A 19,057-nucleotide genomic window follows, 5' to 3' on the forward strand; every position below is an offset into this window, starting at 1 on the left:
GCGGGGGTTGTGGTGTGATTGTGCCGAGCGCGTCGGGCAGATTCTGGGCTGTGGTGGCTGAGGGGAGAAGCATGGATTGGCTGTTGATATTCAGCGACTCCAAGAGACCATCGTATTCCGGCAAAACAAGAATATACTTTGTTCCTGTTCTGATGTCGCCCGAGGATAAGAGATAAGCTGCACCAGAACCCTGGTCTGCGCCCACCAATAAGCGCCTGAATTCACTTATCTCCAGCCTTATCTCCCCAGAATTAGCATGGTGTTGCATATCTCGTCGACCGCCATGTTGTATCCGGTTCCTTTAAAGTTGCTGTGTAACTCCGCATTGAGATCTACCCTTGTTGCTTTTTCCGCCGATGACAACACCACTGCCTGCCACCCCGACTCCCACTCCTGGTCTCCTGCTGTTGCTGTCGAGTAACCTACTCACATACAATCCAACAACCTTAACACGATGAGGTTCCGCCGTCCTCACCTCCGAGTCGATCAGTCACAATCGGCGTTTGCCGAGGGCAATGCCCGCTGGACGAATCTCGATCTCGACCCTGTTCCTCGTGCAGGGCGACTCTGGGGACCCCTTAGTTTCGTCTGTACGCACTTCCCAGATGCATACCCCCACAACTCAGATTACTAACTATATGCACTGTACAGCATACTGGATCTCCGACGCCTTTAACTCTGCAACATGGCAATTCGCGTCCAGCATTATCGCCGTCGGCCTCTCATGGCGCGAAAGCATCGGAATTGTCGCCTTATCCTTCTTCATCATCTCCTTCGTCATCGCCGCCAACGGTGCCGTAGGCGCAATCTACCATATTCCCTTCCCTGTAATAGCGCGCGCAAGCTGGGGGTTCACGGGCTCATACGTCGCCATCGTCTCACGCTCCATCCTTGCTATCTTCTGGTTCGCCATTCAAAACGTCAACGGCGCCAATGCCGTCAAGGCGATGATCGGTGCTATCTGGCCGTCCTTCTTGACCATGCGGAATACGATCCCTGAAGACCAGGGAATCGAGACGAATACAATGATTGCGTATTTGATCTTCTTCATTGTGCAGTTCCCATTCTTGTGCATTCATCCGAACAAGGCAAGGTGGTTGTTTCTGGCCAAGACGGTCATCGTCCCGGCTGCTTGGATTGCAATCCTCATTTGGGCGTTTGTGGCCGAGGGCGCTGGGCCGATCTTTGAGCAGAAGCCTACTGTTTCGGGGTCGCAGTATAGCTGGGTGTTTCTTGCAAGTATGACGAGTGTGCTGGGGAACTATGCGACGTTGAGTGTTAACCAGGTATACTCGCCCCCTTCACCTACTCCTGTTTATGCTCGAATGGCATTGCTAACATACAGCTAATAGTCCGACTTCTCACGCTACTCCCGCGTCTCCCCAAAGTGGCAGATCCTCTACATCCCCCTCCTCCCCATAATCTTCACCTTCATCTCCTTCATCGGCATCGTAGCCTCCTCCGCCGGCTGGTCGCGCTACAACACCGCAACAATCCCCTGGGACCCCATCGTGCTGATAAGTCACTGGTCCAGCCGGGCCTGCCGCTTCTTCGGTGCCTTCTCCTTCGCCCTCGCGTCCCTCGGCGTAAACATCAGCGCAAACTCCATATCCGCCGCAAATGACCTCATGGCTCTGTTTCCCGAGTACGTCAACCTGCGCCGCGGGCAGATTATCTGTGGGATACTGTCTTGGGCCCTCGTCCCTTGGAAGATCCTCGCGTCCGCGGGGAATTTTTTAAACTTCATGTCTGCGTACGCGATCTTCCTCGGCCCTATTGCGGCAATCATGCTCTGGGACTTTTGGGTCATTAAGGATCGGAAGTACGATACGCTTGCGCTGTACCAGCCCTCGAATAGGACATACAGATTCAATGACTGGCTATTCAACTGGCGCGCGATCGTCGCGTTCCTAGTCGGCGTCGTCCCCTCGCTGCCCGGGCTGATTAACTCCGTGAATAGCAACATCGACGTTGGCGTCGGGGTCCACCCGTACCAGTTTGGGTGGATCTTGGGCTTTGTGGGGACGAGTATTGTTTATGTGGCGCTTTCGATGGTCTTTCCGTGTGATGAGAGTCTAGTGCATAGGGCAGTGCTGGCGGATGAAATTTATGACCTCCGCGAGGGGAATATGGTTGAGGGGATTTCAATGGGGGAAGAGCAGGGCGAAGTTGTTAGGGCTGGGAAGGAGAAGGGGTTTAGTTATCCCTAGTTTGGTTGAGTATATACTGTCGTATGAGCGAGGATGGATGGCTAGACTCGGATGGGAGGACGGCGATCAATGCTTTGATACTTGGTTATATAAGAGCCATTATGGTTATGGTATGATACACCACTCTTCGAAGGAGACATCTATATACCACTCATGCTAATCTATGCTTCCGTATGATATCATCTTAAACATCCCCATCCCCAAGAATGCCTACTCCTCCTCCTCAACCCCACCAACAACATTCTCCTCAATCAACTGAAAATCCTCACCAAGATAAAACCACTGCTCAAACCTCTTTAGTTTCTCCGCCGCAGGCTTCTCATCCGACTCGCTCGGGATCCCAAAATCCGTCGCCTTGCATTTCGACACATAGCTCCCCTTGATATCCGGCCGCGAGGTCTGGTTGTAGTTGATCTCGTTGCTGTCGACTTCGCCCTTGATCAGGTCCAGCCAATACCCGTGGCTCTGCTCGACGACGGCGGTTGCAAAGGTCGAGTTTACATAGCTGTCGCCGACGATGGGAATCACGTCGTCGCCGCGCGCGACCTTGTAGTAGGTGAACCAGTCGCGGTAGGATTGGATCAGACCCGGCCGGTATTTTTCGACGTCGGAGAAGTCTATACTGTTGTTAGATATCGTGTCCTCTATCTAGAGGGGAAAGCAAATGAGCGGGCTGGTGGCTTACTGTTGACAAACTCTGCAATGGGATCATTAATATCAATCCCTAAAACCTTCCAATCCGTCTCCCCACCATCATTCGGCGCCAGCGCACCGAGGATCTTAACCTGCTTCACCTGCCCCGTATACCCTCCATCCTGCCCAATATCAAACAGATCCATGGGATCATTGTCACCGGGCTCGTTCGTGAAATCATGCTCAAAGTTCGGGCTCTCCCACGTCTGCGGGATGGACCCGTACAAAAACGGGTAGGACTTGTGCGGCCAGACGGACTCGACGTACCGCGGGAGGCCGTCGCGGTCGTCGTGGAAGATCGGGTTCAGGGGCTCGTCGCGCTTGATTTCGATCTTGCCGTCTGTCCAGCGCGGGATCTCGACGACGAAGTTGATTATTTGTTTGTTGGTTTCGTTCGGGTAGAGGGGGACGTCGTGCCAGAAGGAGATTGGGGAGCCGTTTTGTTCGAGCCAGACGCGCCATTCCTAGGCATTCTTAGTATAGGTTTAAAGGTAAGGTTCGATTGGGGAGGTAGGTAGGTACCAGAGTGTTGCGGCCACCAACGGTCCGCAGGCTGAGAGCATCGTAGTCGAAGCTCGCAGCGGCCGCGAGGGCAGGCAGAAAAGCGAAGGCGAAACTCGTGCTGAACATGTTAAACGATGACAGCAACTACTGTTCAGGTGCAGAGGACAGATCGACAACAGAAGAAAAACAGAGAAGGTTCTTAAAGAACAGGCGTATCAGCCCTACATATAACACAATCTCGCGCCATGGCTGGCAGACAATCTCCCGATGTCCCAGCGGAAACAACACTAGAAGCTTTAGAAGCTGAGTCCAGGAAGTTTCTCCAGAGCAGCTGTTGAATCGAAGGTGTTGCTGGAGCCCACGTGCAGGGTGAAGTTGGATTCCCGCGCTTGGCGTCGCGGAGGGCCAAGACGCCATGTCCAGTACCCGGCTCCAGTATGTACGCTCGGCGAATGGGGAGCTGGCATCGCTCAACGTGGGCTTCGCGAAGTGCCTGGCTTCCTTGCGCAGGTGCTCCAACTCCGATTTATGTGCTTGTTGCCTTCGGATCATTTCCGTGTGCTGGATCACCTTGCTGATTTAATCGCCAAGGCACGGGGGTGGGGGTGTTGTTCGCTTGGTCTGATAACGCAATTTACGGGATAAGAGCACGTGCGTAGACAGCCAAAGTACAGAACTTATCACTTGCCTCTCAAATTTCATAATCGAATACAGAAGGTGCGATATTCGCTCTTTCCTTAAGCGTACCTATCTAGCTATATTCCAAGGAAGGTACGACCGATGCATAGCTTGCTCCAAATATGGCAGGTACTCTTGGTCGTTCCTCCCCTGGTGGACGGTTGTCTGAGAGGATGAGGAAGGTGCGACGGAAATATCGAAGTTGACGATGATGCCTTTGGTTCATGAGTATCCGGCTCTGCACATGAGGACCAAGGCGTCGAGGCATCGTAGTGTTTGATGTGCCGGTTTCATCGCTGAGCGCTCATGATGCGAATTCGTTTGCCATGTCATTTGTCAATCTTGTCCAAGCAGGAACATGTTCTCGTGTCGAAAATCGCCTGTTGTGCTTGCTTCCGATCAGTAGAGGCGGGATGGACGCCCTTCGCGCTGGCAAAATATGCCCATTTAGGCCTCAAGTTCCCATTCCATTCTCTCCTTATTCGTAGATCGCGCGCTGTCGAATCACCCCCTCGCCTCAACCAGCACCTTCCTAACTCCCGCACTCGCCCTGCCAACCTCGCCCCCCTCAGCCCGCGCTCCTTCGACGCCCTTCTCAACAGCAGCCAAAAACCTCGCTTCAAATACCCTCCACCGGTCCTCCCGCGTCTCATACATCTCCCCCTCCTCATCCCGCGGCTTGCCAAACAGATTCAGATACGCATACGGCGCCGCCGTCTGCGGAATCATCTGCGCGCGAAACTGCCGAACCGGAAATCCCGAATCCATGTCCGAATCCCCATCATCATCCCCAATCGCCTCCGACCCAATCCCCGCATCCAGAAACGCCGCAAGCACAGAAAGCACTTTCACCTGCGGCTTCCCCTTGGCACCCGCCTTGCCGAAACTCGCCGCGGGCTTCGTCTCGCTCGTCGTCCACTTCGACGACGCCTCCGTGTGCCACCCGAGCACCGACAGGAAACAGTTCAGCGTCTTCACCCACCCGCCCGCACAGCTCACGACCTCGGACCCCGCAACCTCGACTAACCAGCCTAGCACCTCAACGCTCGACACCCGGATATCCGGCGCGAGATGTGTCATCCCGGCGCGGATGTAGGGGAGGAGTTGGCCAACGTGGTCGGCGACGTCAGACTCCGGCAGTGCGCGCAGGAGCTTGAGGAGGTTTGTCCGCACGCCGGAGTTTGCGTCGAGGGTTAAGGGGAGGAGGTGCGGGAGGAGGAGACTTACGGGTTGCGGGAGAGGGGAATTCACCGGTCGGGATGCGATTGTCGTTGTGAGGTGCGCGAGTGAGTCCCGGCGCTGCGAGTCTGATTTGCTAGATAGGAGAGAGAGGTGGTGGATGAATTGTGTTGATGCCGAGGGGGCGGATAGTTTTAGAGATTGTTGGTTTAGGACGATTGCTGTAGCAACGTTTAGTATGCATATACCACCGAGAATAGCAGGATTGCATGCAGCCAGCAGGACTTGAAGCATGATGCATCACCCCAGCCAGCCTCTTAGCTTGGATAGGATAAATTCGTACATTTTGACTTGAAGCTGGTATCTGTGAAGTTCTCCGGCTTGGCCTTGGCCTTTCCGACCTTCAACTTGGGTTTCTGTAATTCGGTCAGTACGGGTTGTTCTATTACTTGAGTCAAAAATCGACGCACCTGGAAATCCTTCTGCTTCTCCTTCTTCCTTTTTGCGCTGGCGCCCATTCTGACTGTCTGGTTGGCGTGGGTTCGGCGACGATGATAACAGAGCTTTGCAGTATTGTAGTGAGTATCCAAAAAGCTCAACTGGACGGTATATGTAGCGGTTTTGTGTAGTTTTGAATTGGGTTGATCAAAGGTGAGGTTTTGTTTTCTGGCTGGGTTCAGGAAATTTTATATCATCACGTGACTCACGTGACTTGCAGATAGCCCAACGATGCTACAGGTGCAACACAGATTGCGGATTGCATATTTCCGCGAATTCGAGCTTATAAAGATTGGCTACGAGAAACCCCGGTAGATAGGCAGAGTATGGTCTATTATTGACTAATGACAAGAAAGCAAAGAGATGCGCACTTCTGTCCGGCCGTCGACCTCGAATGCAAACAACAGAAAGAAGAATCGGAAGAAAAAAACAAAAAAAAAAAAAAAACAAACAAGACGATGGCCAGGTTCCGGACAGACGCGGTTGTATCAAGCAGAAATCACAATCACAAGCATAGCGGACATGACGATTTCCAGACAGACGTTTTCGTACTGGTGTTGCTCTCCGGCGGGAATTGTCGTCAGCCCAAGGAATTAAGGTAGAAAAAAAGACCCATAGACAAATAACCGAACCGAAATTGCATCACTCGTCAACCATCAATTACCATCGTGAAGCCGTTCTGACTGTCAAGTCCCGCTTCAATCACCAAACGCCTGCTCCTTCTAGCGAGAGTCCCAGCTCAGTAGTCATCAGGTCTATAGTCGTCGCATAAAAAATTCACTGCGGAGTGAAGTGGAAAGGATAATTCGGAAAGGCGTATCCAGCGTTCAGGTCGAAAGAACGGAAGAGATGAAAAAGAAAATCACAGACTCATCGTCAGCCACTCCCACTCTTGGCTCGCGCCCTGGCCAGCTGCGATACTGTGGTTTGCGGGGTTCACCGCCGCGGGAGGCATTGCCGGAGCAAGAGCAACCACCTTGGACCGTCCACCGGAGGAGGTGCTGGATCGACTGGCGTCATCAGCCATATCGACCTCGGACGCCTTCTCTAACCTGCGCTGACGCTTCGGTGCCACCTGCACCGCGCCACGGCCGGTCGCTCCTGGAGAAGTGTTTGTCGGGGTAGATTTTGGAGGCGCTGCCGCAATTGGTACGACGCCGGAGCTTCGAGACGATCCACCTGGCATTGCTGGGGGCGACTCGGACGCGGTTCCACTTTGAGCGCGACTGATTGCTACAGATGCAGACGCCTGCTGAACCGAGTTCTTGCGAGACGACTTCTTGGACGCACGCGAAGAGCCAACAGCGAGGGTGTTTGCGCTGTTGCGGTTACGCTTCTTGATGACGTCGGTCTTCAGAGAGAGCGGACGCACCACACCATGCAGCTTGAGGAATAGACCACAGGCGTTGCACAGAGGCTGGCCTTCGGGGTTACGCCGCCAGAGTGGGGTAGTTTGTGTGAAGCAGTTGGTGCATGTGGTAGGTCCGTTCTGCTCTCCATTCTTTGTCCCACCTGGGCTGGAGGGCCGAGATGGGGCGGCACTGCTCAAGCCAGACTCGGGAGGCGTGTTGGGAGAGGTGTGAGAAGTAGGAGCCGGGTTCATGCTCTGGCGCAGCAACTGAGCTGTGTTTGGAGTGGATGCCGTGCGAGCAATCTTCTGGCGCCGAGGGTCCTGATCCCGGTTGCGAACCTCACTAACGGATGCAGCCGATCCGTGGGTCCGGCCGAGGCTGCCCTGGTTCCACTCGCCTGGAGTTTCCATCATATCTGTAGATCCAATAGTGACATGCTTTCGATGCTGGGCAGCGAATCCAGGCAAAGACTGGTATGAGCCAGGGTATGATGCATCCCACTGCATGCCACCGTTTAGATCACCGAGAGTCTCGTCGCCAAACTCGGCCGGCATCGCCAGTCCACGGCTAGAGAATTGAGTGCCATCATCATCCTCATTGTCAGAGTCAGCACCGAAAGTGAACATGGCGGCATTGTTGCCATTAGTGTAGTCACCGGGAGGTAAGACCTGCGTGGGGTCAACATGTTGTGGAATAGAGAAACCTGGTGAGTGCATAGTAGACGGTGGGTTGCTCATGTGGGCAGCTTGATGCGATACGTCGTGAGATGAGTTCCCTTGGCCGTAAACGTATCGCGGCTGTAGGGAGGCAGACAGGTTGGACGACCGTTGAGTAACATAGGTGGGAACGATACGGCGTTGGGTCCGCGCGTCGATAGCCATGTCAAAGTATTTGGACTGCTCCCCATCGTATGTGGGCTGCGGGGTCGAGGCAGTCGACTGGTACCCGGAGGGCGGGGGAGAGAAGAAGTCGGTCGAGTTAAGGGACGAGGCGATAGGAGTCTGAGCGTACAGATTGGCGAAGGGGTTGCCAGTAGTCATGGGCGACTCGCTTGGAGAGAATGTAAAATGGGACTGGTAAGGACCGGCGGACGGGAGGATGGGGTCTTCGCCGAGATTGAAGGTGTCCAGAGTGAACGGCATACCGGGAGAGGTGTGGTTATGAACACCGGCGAGATGTTGAGCATTCATGTGGTTGTGCAGAGCAAGGCCAGAGGAAGCGTCCAGAGTATACTCCGGCACGGCACCCGCAAACTCTGGGTCATGGGCCAGCATGCTGTTGGAGACGGGAGGCACGTGGGGAGACGACTCTGCTGGCCGCTTGCGAGACGGAATCTGCAAGTTGAAGAACTGACGTTCGTCAATGCTGGTTTTGCGTACCCTGCGCGGCACGTAGCCAAACTCGCTGTTCCTTCGTTGATCTTGGGGAGGATGGGGGAATGACGCAGGTACGGGGGTGGCTTCGGAAGGCTGTTGGTCCCTGCGGGACTTGATAGCAATGGCGCCCGTGGTTGACTCGGAGTGTTTCGTTGTTGTTGGGGGTGACGGGTTGTCCGAAGGAGAGAAAGGAATAATGAAGTCGTCGAGGTTCATCGGGTCGGGGATCGTATCGGCAGCTGTGGTAGGAGTGTTGTTGGAGGACTGGTCGGTCAAGCGGAGCTGGGCAATGCCACTCATTCCAGGAACGGTGGTGTCCCTGGCGGCGAGGCTAGTAGAGCCATAAGGAATTAGCAAGAGGCGAAAAAAATGGGAAAAACAACAAGAGGGACTAGACTAGGGCGAGATGACGTCGTACCGAGCCTGTTGCTCAAGGCGTTCCCTTTCCTTGCGTCTTAGACTCATAGCCATCATTCGCCAAGTCAGATTTTCCAGGCGCTCCCGGTTGGGCAACTGAGCCTTTGTTCTAGAATAAAGCTTCCATATCTGAGTCGCTAGCGGATCCCTCCTCTGCATCTCATCAGGACTGTCGAACCCTCTCGCAGCATCACCAGTCTTCAATTCGGGGAACAGGGAGTCGTGGAGCAGGTTGTCCTGGGCCGAGTCCGAGGGGCTGAGGGGTGAGCCTAAAGAGAAGTCGTCTGAGAACTGAGCGGGCTCAGCGAACTGATGGGAGGAGAAGTTGGAAGGGTGGTTGGCTGCCGAAGAGGCTGAGTGTTGGCCGGGGCCTCTGGCCGGAAAGGACGAGCGATCGAGGTTGGTGAAATCATGGGAAACGGCAAAGCCGGAGGCGGTTTGTGTCGGTCGCACGCGGCCAGGGCCTCCGCCGAGAGTCAACCCAGACATGATCTGGGGTTGGTAATCTCGTGGGCTCCTCTAATTGGAAGCCCGCAAGGAAGAAGGAAAAAACAGATAAGAGAGCGCACAGAGACAGAAACGGGAGATAGTCAGGATAGGGAAGGGTTCGAGGTGTAAGGTGTAGATAAGAAGCGACGAGAGGATGAGATCAGTCCGCGAGGGGGGGCGGAAGTAAAGGAGCGGACGGCAGCAATTGGCTCTGCACTCGGAGAACAGTCAGCCTGGAGTCTCCAGAGCAGGACGCAGGAATTCCAGCTTACCCGCCGTTAACGAAGAGTTACAGGGAACAGAGCAAGGTGCAGCACGGCGGAAGCTAGCATCGGGTCAGTGGTGAGATCAACTCAGCAGCAGGACGATTATTGATTCCAGAGCGAATGAGACACATTCCTCTGTTGAATGCATACCCCGGTTTTTTTTTTCCTTTTCTTTTCTTCTTTTTGGTCCTTGCTCCAGCGCCGACAGTTTTGGGAGAGAGCAGACAGGCGATCCAGACGCTGCTGGTTGCTTTTTCTTCCCTTGATCTTCAATACTGCTATAAAAAAAGATTTCGGTAGTCGAACTCTGGCTGCGCTTTTCTGATTTGTGCCTTTTTGCCCTTCTTTAAATTCTTTTCTCTTTGGTGGGGGCAGGTAAGGATTGGCCCCGAGTTAATGGATTGGCGCAGTGGTGAAGGGACCGCGAGTGTAGCTCCTGTAGATATAGCCCACGGAGCGCATTGGGATTGTGAAAGGGTCGGAGGGGAGAATTGGGTGAGAGGTGGAAGAAGAAGAGAAAAGACGGGAAGAGGGGTAGTATACTACGCGAAGGACGATGAGGTCGTTGGAGGGGAACTGGAACTTTGATGGATGATGCAGGTGGTTGACCAGCCAGAGGAGCGGAAGATGATAAACAGTCAGGATGAATTATGGATTCAGGTAATAGGGAAAATAATAGAAACGGCCCTTCATGTAGGAGGGCATGAATACCCCAGTAGCCTGCATTCTGACTCCGGATTCTTCTCTTGTCCAGACACACGGCCATTTTTGCTCTTTTTTTTTGGGTTTCCCGCCGTAAGAAAGCGAAAATCATCAGTGCTGCGCGGACCGACTCTGGCTGTTCGAGCTAAGATGCTTAACTCTGGTTCCGGGAGAGTAAAATGTAGATATGCTATATTGACTCTTATACTCCTAGCTCTCCAAAAAGTATCTTAAGAACGATTCTGCTCTTCATCAATACTTCTTCGAGTCTTGACTCTTCAGTTGTAGATTGTATGCGCGTAACGGTGACGCTTGTAATACAAATACCAGCGGTCGGTGGCAAGCCGAGCAAGGCTTTAGAGTTTCATCCCGGGCGGGGTGTTCGAGAAGCCACTGACTGAGTCGACTCGTCGACTTGACTTCGGGAGAAAGTCAGGCTACTGCAAGGATGGCCGCTAGTCGAGAAGAAGACGAGTTTCCACTCTGAATCCGAGCTTAATACTGTCAACCTCAAGATGCTCTCCAATTATAGACCGGACTTTTGAATTCCGTCCGCAGTCGTGGCTGCGTCCTCGCATATGACACTCCCAATTCGAGCTCAATAAATACGGACCTATGCGGTGGGACGAAAGTACCATGGAAAAGCCCTGTCCCTTTGACGCCCTTCCGAGTGGTGGCCTCATGAGGATAAGTCCGCCAATCGCATTGAAGCAGAAGAAAAGCAAATCGGTGGTTCCCAATGCGACTGGCCCACGATCGACTGGAATGCTTCTGCTCTGGAGCCTGGACCAGTGCTTCGACTTTACCTTGCTTGCCCCAGATCTATCCCGTACCACTAATAATGATTCAAATTCGTCTCTCCCAGCCTCAGCTCCTTGGGCTGTTGACTCGTGGCGGCCATCACCCTGGATGAAGCCGTCAATGCTTGTCCAGTTAGATAACCGCGGCTCCCATGCTACAGCACGCTTTGACCCCTGTAAGTGGTAGGCGATTTAGCCGTAAATAGCCTAGACAAATCGGAGACAAGAGCGCTTGTGAAATTGTCTCCATGCCTCAGAAAGACAAAGGTCCTCTGGAGTACATCTAGGGATGCCGACAGCGGCCGCTCACCGGAGCGCTGCTGGGCTCGTTGCTGCACCCGATATAGGACCGGCCGAGAAGAGTCGATACTCGAGACGTCAAGACAAGCCTAACTCCGTACGGTGCGGCATGGGAGGAGTATGGCGGGGCGGACGATATCGGGCAGTCCGTCTGGTCCGGAAAAGCCCCGGGAGCCTTGATGCCCGAGTCCTGAAGCGCTGGCTGTGCTGCGGGAGGAGACCTTTCAACCGAGCGCTGATATCCTGCTAAACGGCTTTTGGGCCGGAAGAAGGCGAGGCCATGAATGGTCCGAATCGAATCCGCTGTACCATGGTCGACCGCGAGGCATCTCTTCGTGAAGGAGGAACATTGGTGTTGGTTTGAAGAGGTTTGAGATGGTTGAGGCTTCCTAACTTACCCGAGATCTGTACGACCCGGTATCTGGGCTCCGTAACGTCGGTTCCGTCAGCCTCGTTTCAAGCGCGTGAAAGAGCAGCAACTAAGAAGAGGAAGGAGTTAGTGTTCCAAACAACTTGAACCGCCATCAATGAGCTTCAGCCATTGCCTTCTGGATGAATCTGCCCCAGCCTATCCGCTTCAATCGCAGATAAAGTGGCCCACCGAACATCGCGGGGCCCCTTGTCAGCCTGAGGTGGACAGGCAACAAGCATCATCGAGTTCCTCGGTGTTTTTGAGCTCCGTGTCGTCACAGCAGCTCTTGTCCAGCCTCACAATGTCCTATCATGTTACTTCCTTCGGTCGTACAAAGCCGATCGCCCTAACCAGAGTGAGTGATATCACTTGAGAAGGAAGCTGAGCCGGTGATTGGCATGGACCGGGTCAGGATAGAGCCTCTCCATAAACCCGAAGCTGACACCCCTGCTGTGGCAACGAGATGGGTCGAATGAACGCGCACAGCGATGAATTTGCCAAGGCTGGACAAGGTTGGCCAGGAAGCCGTTAAGCCCATCAGACAGTAACCAGACCACTCGGAGGAAGACCGTCTTCTCATCCTTGATTATTCTCAAATGGAGCAACATGCATCACTCCATCATGGCGGATGAAGCACAGCAATCCAGGACAAGTTAGTTTCTTCCAAACGAGAAAGACCCGTTGACTCGGATGCCAATCTTGGGAGTCCACTCATACTCCAAAATTGAAGACAGAGGGAAGAGGGCCCGCAGGATAGACAGCCACGAGGGTCCACCGACAAGACTAGGCTCGTGGCCGGAAAGCGACCGCTGGCGAGGACGCTCGTCGATTCGCCGGAGAAATCGGTTGTACCTTATCCCACGCGGCTGCGATGATGGTTTCCACTGTCGTCGCCTGATAAGCTGATAAGAGGCTCGGCGTAATCCTCTTTGGTCATGGAAGTGCGACAATGCGAAGGAAACAATGCATCTCCCGACGGCAACGATGGGTTTCCCGGCATTATTGGCATCTTTGACCACGTCTCGATGCCGAACATACAAAAAGCGGCATCGCAGGTTTCAGAACGAAAGCGCCAATCCTGAAACCTGAATCATGTTGGGTGATTTCCGCGTGGCAAAAGCACGGATTTCGCGTCTTTTAGCCACGGAAGCCCGAAGTGGATAAAGTGGCGGGCTGCGATCGTCCACTCCCAGGCTGAGCACCGTGTCGGGCTAATTCCTCGCAATCAAATGAACCGAAATCTGGTGCTGCAAATAAGATGAATCAGCATCAGTTGATCAATTGTGCAGCATGCGCTCCCTTGTTGAAGGTGACGTCTCGTTGCCGCAGCGGCCACAACAAACGCCACTCTACCCCCGACTGGAGAAGTCGCTCTTCGCGATCCATCACCCTGTCTGCCAGGACTATCGAACGCTGATCTTGCCTCCTCTAAAATGGGAGAAGCACGACGACAACCAAATGAAGTAGCCTTGTCGCGTGCCTAATTCTCTCCTTCCCGTCCCACTGTCCTGGAGGAAATCCATGGATGCTGTTTGCCTCTCAGACCCCTCTCGAGGCAGCATGATCGTCGCACCAACAGGCGTCATATTCTTGTCTTTCAACTCCTGACGCGCCGGTAGGAATCCTTCACCAAATGACCCAGACAAGGAAGGATCGTGTCGCCTCGCCAGGTGCCGCCTGCAAGCGAGACGAAGAGAACCAATGCTTTGAAAGATGCTGGCCCAAAAATGGAAATACCACAGGCTCCCAGTGATCACAGCTCCAGGGGGCGGCTCTTGGCACTATACCCCGCAGGTGATAATGCTTTCTGAGAAGTGAGAGCAGAGTCTCTCTGGCTCAAAAAGTCTGTCTGGGGCTCGGAGTGAATGCTTTTTTTGTTTTTGACGGGCTGGGTTCTGGATGCCCTTCCCCAGGATGCGGACATGGTGGAGCTAATGCGGGCTGCGCCGTGACTTGGACGAAGTGTGACCATGGGAAAAAGAAGCAATCGAACGGTCGGTAATCATCAGCGCCGCACCATCGTCCTTCGTCATGACCCACGATGCCAAAAGGTTTCGCATAGTTCGTGCCCATAGTGTCTCAGCGATAAGAGAGATTGTCCCCCACACTATTGCTATGCCTGAATGCGTCGCATTATCGCTGAAGTGTCCCCGGCCACTTTCGATCTTGGTGTTGGGGAGTTTCTTTTTTTTCTCTTTTCTGGCGGCTGCGGCGGATATTGGAGAAAAAGCCCCAGGAAGCGGGAACAAATACGATGCGGCACACCCCTGCCACCGGGTCTCGGAGGAGGCCGCAGGACGGTGCAGGGAAACAGCAAATGCGAAGTAAAATAAATAATCACGACTGGCAGGCACACCTGCCAGGCGCACCTGGCAAAGAACAGACTTGCACTCTCAAGAGGGGGGGGAGAGAAGGGCGCAAGGCCCAGACTCGAAGGGACAAGTCGTTCGTATCGGTAAGGGCGCGGAAGGGAGCACCGTCTTACAATGCGGTAATTGAAAAGAAAAGCCTCGCAAGTACCGACGAGGGTTGGAGCATTCTTGGAGAGAACACTAGTATGGGGCTCTGGAAAGGGCCGTGGAGATATCAGGTAGCGTACCCCGTATGCGTGACCCCTTTGCGTGCTATAAGAAGGCAGCAGACGACTGCTGGAGACTTGCTAGCCCAACGATGGTACATCCGAGGAGATGAAGAGAGAAGCGAGCAAGGGCTGGAAGGAACGATGGCATCTCTGGACCTGAACAGCGGTTTACAGAGCAGAATAATCGCCGCTCGTTGCTCCCCTCGGTCGAGCGTGTTTATATGCCCCAGACTCTTCACCACCCCGCAGGGAGCTTCGATAAGAGGGTGAAGAATTTTCATCGCAAGGCCTCACTTTGGCCCCAGCAGTCCAATGGGAAATGATCCGGGTTTTGTACTGCTAGGGATGCTGCTGGTTGAACAAGGCAACGCTAATCTCTTGCAGAGGAACAGCCAGAGCAAATGATGAGCTCACGCCGACCATCGGCCCTGGCAAGACGTGATAATCGAGATAACCACCAAGGGGGCATCATCATTTGCCAGTCGTTGTGCTCGAGATAAGACACAGCAGACACCGCGTCAGACTCAGACTGGTCTGCTTGACCCTTGCTGTAGGCAACCACCAGGATTCGATTACGTGCATGCTACTGTGGGTTATTTTGGTATGGTTATCAGTCTCTATCGTTGATATCTCGAATACACCAGCCAGATTGAGATTGGGGAACAATAGCCTCTCCACATTCGTCTCTACCCCAGATCAACACCTCAGCTCGGGTCGCTTCCTTACGGATTGCGTGTTGCTCCAGAAAACAACAGTTCTGTCACATCGCGAAAACTGGAGCCACAATGGAGCTCCTGCACGCCCATCCTCACAGTTACTCGCGGTCTTGAAGCCCTTATCATCGACCCCTCGTCCGCGGAGATTTAGGCTCCTCGCGTCCTTCCGCGGGCTGATCCGGCAGCTTAACCCTGAACATAAGATAAGCAGGGATGGAATGCGACCACGCGCGTTTCACAATCATTTCATTGGGCGATATTTGAAGACAGAGCTTTGATGCGGAAGATATCCCCTGTTCTCACTCGCAGCTATCAATGTCTGCTCGGCCGCTTTCGCCACTGCATATATCCTGGCGGGAATTGCGCCATCTCTGAGAAGCCCATACGTCTAATCTCCCTGTCGGACATGGCAATAGCTTTGATAAGCTCGAGTTGAGCTGGACAGGGCTCGGACGTACCTGGTCCGCTCACCAGCAGCCGGAGAGATTCCACGTTGTCGACTCCGACGCTCGAAAGAAACACCGCCGTGAAGATTGATCTCCAGCGAGCACTAGTTCCGCTCCGCGCCGGCTATGACCTTGATTTTTCCGCCCGTTCAAGCATAGAGAAGCGTCTTCCACGGCACTGCCATGTCCAATGGTACTGAGGTAAAGACTACGCAGGCGCTAAACTGAGCGATAAGAACGAGGCATCCAGAGCAGCTGCGGTAGGCTACCCACTGTCCAGATAAGCACGATATGGAGATATCAACAAAGTCAGACACTCTCTGTATGACAATATCATCGTTCTGCTTGCTCGGCCTGATAGTTCATGATGCAATTGTTTTGTCTGATTGCCTTTAGTTCTTTGTACTCGTCGTTCGTACCTCCTCTATCTTGCCAATCCCGTACTGTTCAGTACTACTATACTATATACTATACTGTCCTCTTGGGCTTCGGGTCTTGATACTCACTACCATCTAGGATTATTACCCATTCGTCCTGAGTCCCGATGTAGTACCAAGATATATCGATAGCATAGATAACGAAAGCTTTGAGATGAATCATATGCTTGATAGAGATATCAATCCTTATCCTCCGCCATGCCACCTCCCTCCACCTCATCGCCTCTGATAACTGCATACATAGATAAATAGATCCTTGAGATAAATAGATCCTTGAGATAAATAGATCCTTGAGATAAATGGATAGCTGATAAAGGCAAGATAGTCTGATAGGAGTAGACGTTACATAAACCTCATCTTACTGACCTTGTGCGTTGATCAGAAAGATATGCAGTCGGAGAGGGGCGTATATCGAGAACGTAAATAGATATCTATACCAGCCAGCAACTCTCGAGAGGCATATCTGATCTGGGAAGGACCCTGGATCGGCCGTCAAGGGCAAGCCGTCATACTCCTAATTGAGATATATATAACACCGTCGCTTCTTGTTCTTTTTTTTTTTTTGCATCCTCAGTCTCACCTTGCTTTGAGCTTGATCTGGTCCAGTTTGCGACTCCTCCTCTTCCCCCCATCTTCCTCGGTCAGTCTTGTGTTGATTGCGCCATTGTTCTCCAAGAGAGAGAGAAAGAGAGAGAGAAAGAGAGAGAAAGAAAGATGGGGTCTCGAGGACCACATTGAGCCTATACCCAATTCAACACCATCATTCCAAACAACCTGCTGACTGACCTCTGAGGCCCATATCTCCGGAACCCTGGGCGGGTAGTGTGCATAGTCGTACTCGGGAGGTGAGAACTGGCCAGATCTCGTGGCGTGCAGGGGAGTGTCGGAGACAGAAACGCCCTAGTTGCCTCCTGAGTCCGGTATCGCTTGAGATGCGAGAGCCCCTTCAGCTTCCGGAGAACAGATGACGGCTATACTATACTCTTTGATAAACAGATCGCAAATCTAACACAGAAGGCCATTGGAGAATTGTGCTCTGTTCTTTCCGGGTTGATTATATATATAGTATATATATATAGCTCATGAGATTGAAATCGAATGCAATCCAAACCAAGTATATATGAAAACCTGAGAATGTAGTGGTAGTGGTAGTGCAAATGAGACAGATAAAACAACAATAGAAAGTCTAACCGCGACCTGCATGTACAAAGGAGAAGCTTCTCAGACCCAATTGGAAAAATTCGCAGCTGAAGAGAAAATGCCACCCAAGTCCCGTGCGCCCGCTAATGCCTAGCTGGTATAAGCCAGAAAGAAGAAGAAGAAGAATGATGAGGATGAGAAGAATAAGGAGGAGACGAAGGAGAAGAAGAAGCGAGATGTATGTATGTACGAGGAAGAAACAAAAATGCAACATGACAAATGGGGGTATAAATTAGAAATCGAAATCGTCGCGCTGTGCTGCGCTTTCTAACGGGGGTTGTTGTCTCTTTTCTTTCTTGATGATGTGTGTCTTGGTGTAGAGAGGATGTGACTGTGTTATGGCCCCTGGTGTCCTGGACCCGGGTGGCTCATTGGAGGACTTCCGTACGCGGCCTGCTGCTGCGCTGCGTCTCCTGCGTACAAGGGGTACGGAACCATGTTCACCGGCGGGAGCCCGTTCACGTCCTGCCACGAGGGATAGCCCATAGGCGACGGCTGACCAGGGTATGTGACTGCGACAGGCGTGCCCTGGAGGTCGGTTGCAGGGGGACTTTGCGGGTTCAGCGCGCCGGGTGGATAGCCCTGTCCGGGACTCGTCATTCTGCGCTTCAGATCAGGAGGTATCGGCTGCGCGAATCCACCGGGACTCGGGTAGGGCACGGCCATGTTCGGTTGCGCGTGTGCGGGGAACGTCATCGAGCGTGTGGGGGTCATCTGCCACACGGACCCGTCTGCCTGCACTGTGTATGGTGATGTCGGGCTGAGTGGTTGCTGTTGTGAGGGTACCGTTGGCGGACCTGGTAGCGTGGGGTTGCCGGGCATTGGGGCTATCGGTGTTGCAGGTTGGCTCCAGACGTTCGGGTGCATGTTGACCATTTGCGGTTTCCCCGCTGCAGCCATGGTCGCTAGCATCTGCTGCTGATCTTGAGTGATCGTTGTGAACTCGTCCCAGGGTACGGAGGGGTCCATTGGGCCTGTCGCATCTATATCATGCCTCGTTAGTTTTAGAGTTCGGCATTTCGTTTAGCCCTGCAGGAGATCGCGACTTACCTGGCGCAAATGGTGCCATTGGGGTGCCTGGGTAGGCCCCCGCGCTGAAGGCTGGTACCTCTTGGCCGGTGCTCAGTGGGATGGACTGATAAGGATAGAAAGCCTCCGGCTGCTCCCCCGTGATGGTGGGGGGTGACGACGAAGCCGTCGACGGGTCCGCCGAGATGGTCTCTATGCGCGAACTCGGACGAGACTTCTTCTCAATAGGCGGCTGCTGATCCACGGGGAAGAACTGACACTCCTTGCGCAGTCGGATGCAGTTTTCGCATCGCCCTTGCGGGTCGTCCGCCGCAACGAGACACCGGATTTTGCGCCGTCGGCAGTGGACTAATTCGGAGAAATGGATAAGTAACGGGCAACGAAGTAGGTCGTGTGCAGTACGCCTGGGAACAGCGATCGGAGGTAGGTAGGTAGGTAGGAGACTAACCACACGCGACAGAGGTTCGATGATAGCCCAGCTTGTTGCGCTTCTTGTCGGCAGCGGAGGGATCCATGACGGCAGTCTGTGAGATGGTAACCGATGTCATACACTCGACAGCCACGGGCATAGTGTTTCTGGAAGTGGTAAAGAGCAGAGCGACCCGGTCCTAGAAGCGCGGGCGCATGGATTGCACCGGGGGGGTCAAGGAAATGCGGCGGAAAGTGCAATGGCAGCCGGTGAATCGAGGGGCGGTTGTTGCCAGTCTGGCGAAGAGGGAGAAGTCGTGAGGGCGGAGCTATAGCAGGAGGGCCTGCATGAGGAGAGTCCAGA

General features: G+C 53.5%; 7 protein-coding genes across 7 annotated transcripts; 2 read left to right on the forward strand and 5 right to left on the reverse strand.

The window, feature by feature from the left end:
- Window positions 1–202: 202 nt before the first annotated feature.
- On the forward strand, window positions 203–2,315 carry BJX68DRAFT_127333 (nucleobase cation symporter-1 family protein). Its single transcript, XM_071036226.1, has 3 exons — window positions 203–590; window positions 652–1,286; window positions 1,353–2,315. The coding sequence occupies exons 1-3, from the start codon at window positions 455–457 to the stop codon at window positions 2,208–2,210; spliced, it is 1,629 nt and encodes a 542-aa protein (XP_070897113.1). The 5' UTR covers window positions 203–454; the 3' UTR covers window positions 2,211–2,315.
- BJX68DRAFT_127530 (inorganic pyrophosphatase) lies at window positions 2,316–3,762 on the reverse strand. The gene is made up of 3 exons (XM_071036229.1): window positions 3,426–3,762; window positions 2,896–3,367; window positions 2,316–2,827 (listed from the first exon to the last, which is right to left on the reverse strand). The coding sequence occupies exons 1-3, from the start codon at window positions 3,531–3,533 to the stop codon at window positions 2,421–2,423; spliced, it is 987 nt and encodes a 328-aa protein (XP_070897114.1). The 5' UTR covers window positions 3,534–3,762; the 3' UTR covers window positions 2,316–2,420.
- Window positions 3,763–4,471: 709 nt separating this feature from the next.
- Window positions 4,472–5,997, reverse strand: BJX68DRAFT_127621 (IPI1/TEX10 family protein). Its single transcript, XM_071036230.1, has 3 exons — window positions 5,735–5,997; window positions 5,608–5,680; window positions 4,472–5,485 (listed from the first exon to the last, which is right to left on the reverse strand). Exons 1-3 carry the CDS (start codon window positions 5,780–5,782, stop codon window positions 4,590–4,592), a joined length of 1,017 nt encoding a protein of 338 aa, XP_070897115.1. The 5' UTR covers window positions 5,783–5,997; the 3' UTR covers window positions 4,472–4,589.
- Window positions 5,998–6,494: 497 nt separating this feature from the next.
- Window positions 6,495–9,600, reverse strand: BJX68DRAFT_127645 (nitrogen regulatory protein area N terminus-domain-containing protein). Its single transcript, XM_071036231.1, has 2 exons — window positions 8,909–9,600; window positions 6,495–8,821 (listed from the first exon to the last, which is right to left on the reverse strand). The coding sequence occupies exons 1-2, from the start codon at window positions 9,394–9,396 to the stop codon at window positions 6,625–6,627; spliced, it is 2,685 nt and encodes an 894-aa protein (XP_070897116.1). The 5' UTR covers window positions 9,397–9,600; the 3' UTR covers window positions 6,495–6,624.
- A 4,440-nt stretch (window positions 9,601–14,040) lies between these two features.
- BJX68DRAFT_127682 (uncharacterized protein) lies at window positions 14,041–14,910 on the forward strand. The gene is made up of 2 exons (XM_071036232.1): window positions 14,041–14,785; window positions 14,842–14,910. Exon 1 carries the CDS (start codon window positions 14,131–14,133, stop codon window positions 14,725–14,727), a length of 597 nt encoding a protein of 198 aa, XP_070897117.1. The 5' UTR covers window positions 14,041–14,130; the 3' UTR covers window positions 14,728–14,785; window positions 14,842–14,910.
- A 1,388-nt stretch (window positions 14,911–16,298) lies between these two features.
- Window positions 16,299–16,651, reverse strand: BJX68DRAFT_241185 (uncharacterized protein; the record flags this gene model as incomplete). The annotated part of the gene is made up of 1 exon (XM_071040799.1): window positions 16,299–16,651. A coding segment is annotated over one exon (156 nt), but the record flags the coding sequence as incomplete, so codon positions are not given.
- A 941-nt stretch (window positions 16,652–17,592) lies between these two features.
- On the reverse strand, window positions 17,593–18,854 carry BJX68DRAFT_268771 (putative C6 finger domain protein; the record flags this gene model as incomplete). Its single annotated transcript, XM_071046172.1, has 3 exons — window positions 17,593–18,239; window positions 18,307–18,633; window positions 18,734–18,854. 3 exons carry the CDS (start codon window positions 18,852–18,854, stop codon window positions 17,593–17,595), a joined length of 1,095 nt encoding a protein of 364 aa, XP_070897119.1.
- Between the last annotated feature and the right edge of the window lie 203 nt (window positions 18,855–19,057).

Source organism: Aspergillus pseudodeflectus, assembly GCF_044049435.1.
Source record: "Aspergillus pseudodeflectus strain CBS 756.74 chromosome Unknown BJX68scaffold_33, whole genome shotgun sequence".
Classification (NCBI taxonomy): Eukaryota; Fungi; Ascomycota; class Eurotiomycetes; order Eurotiales; family Aspergillaceae; genus Aspergillus; species Aspergillus pseudodeflectus.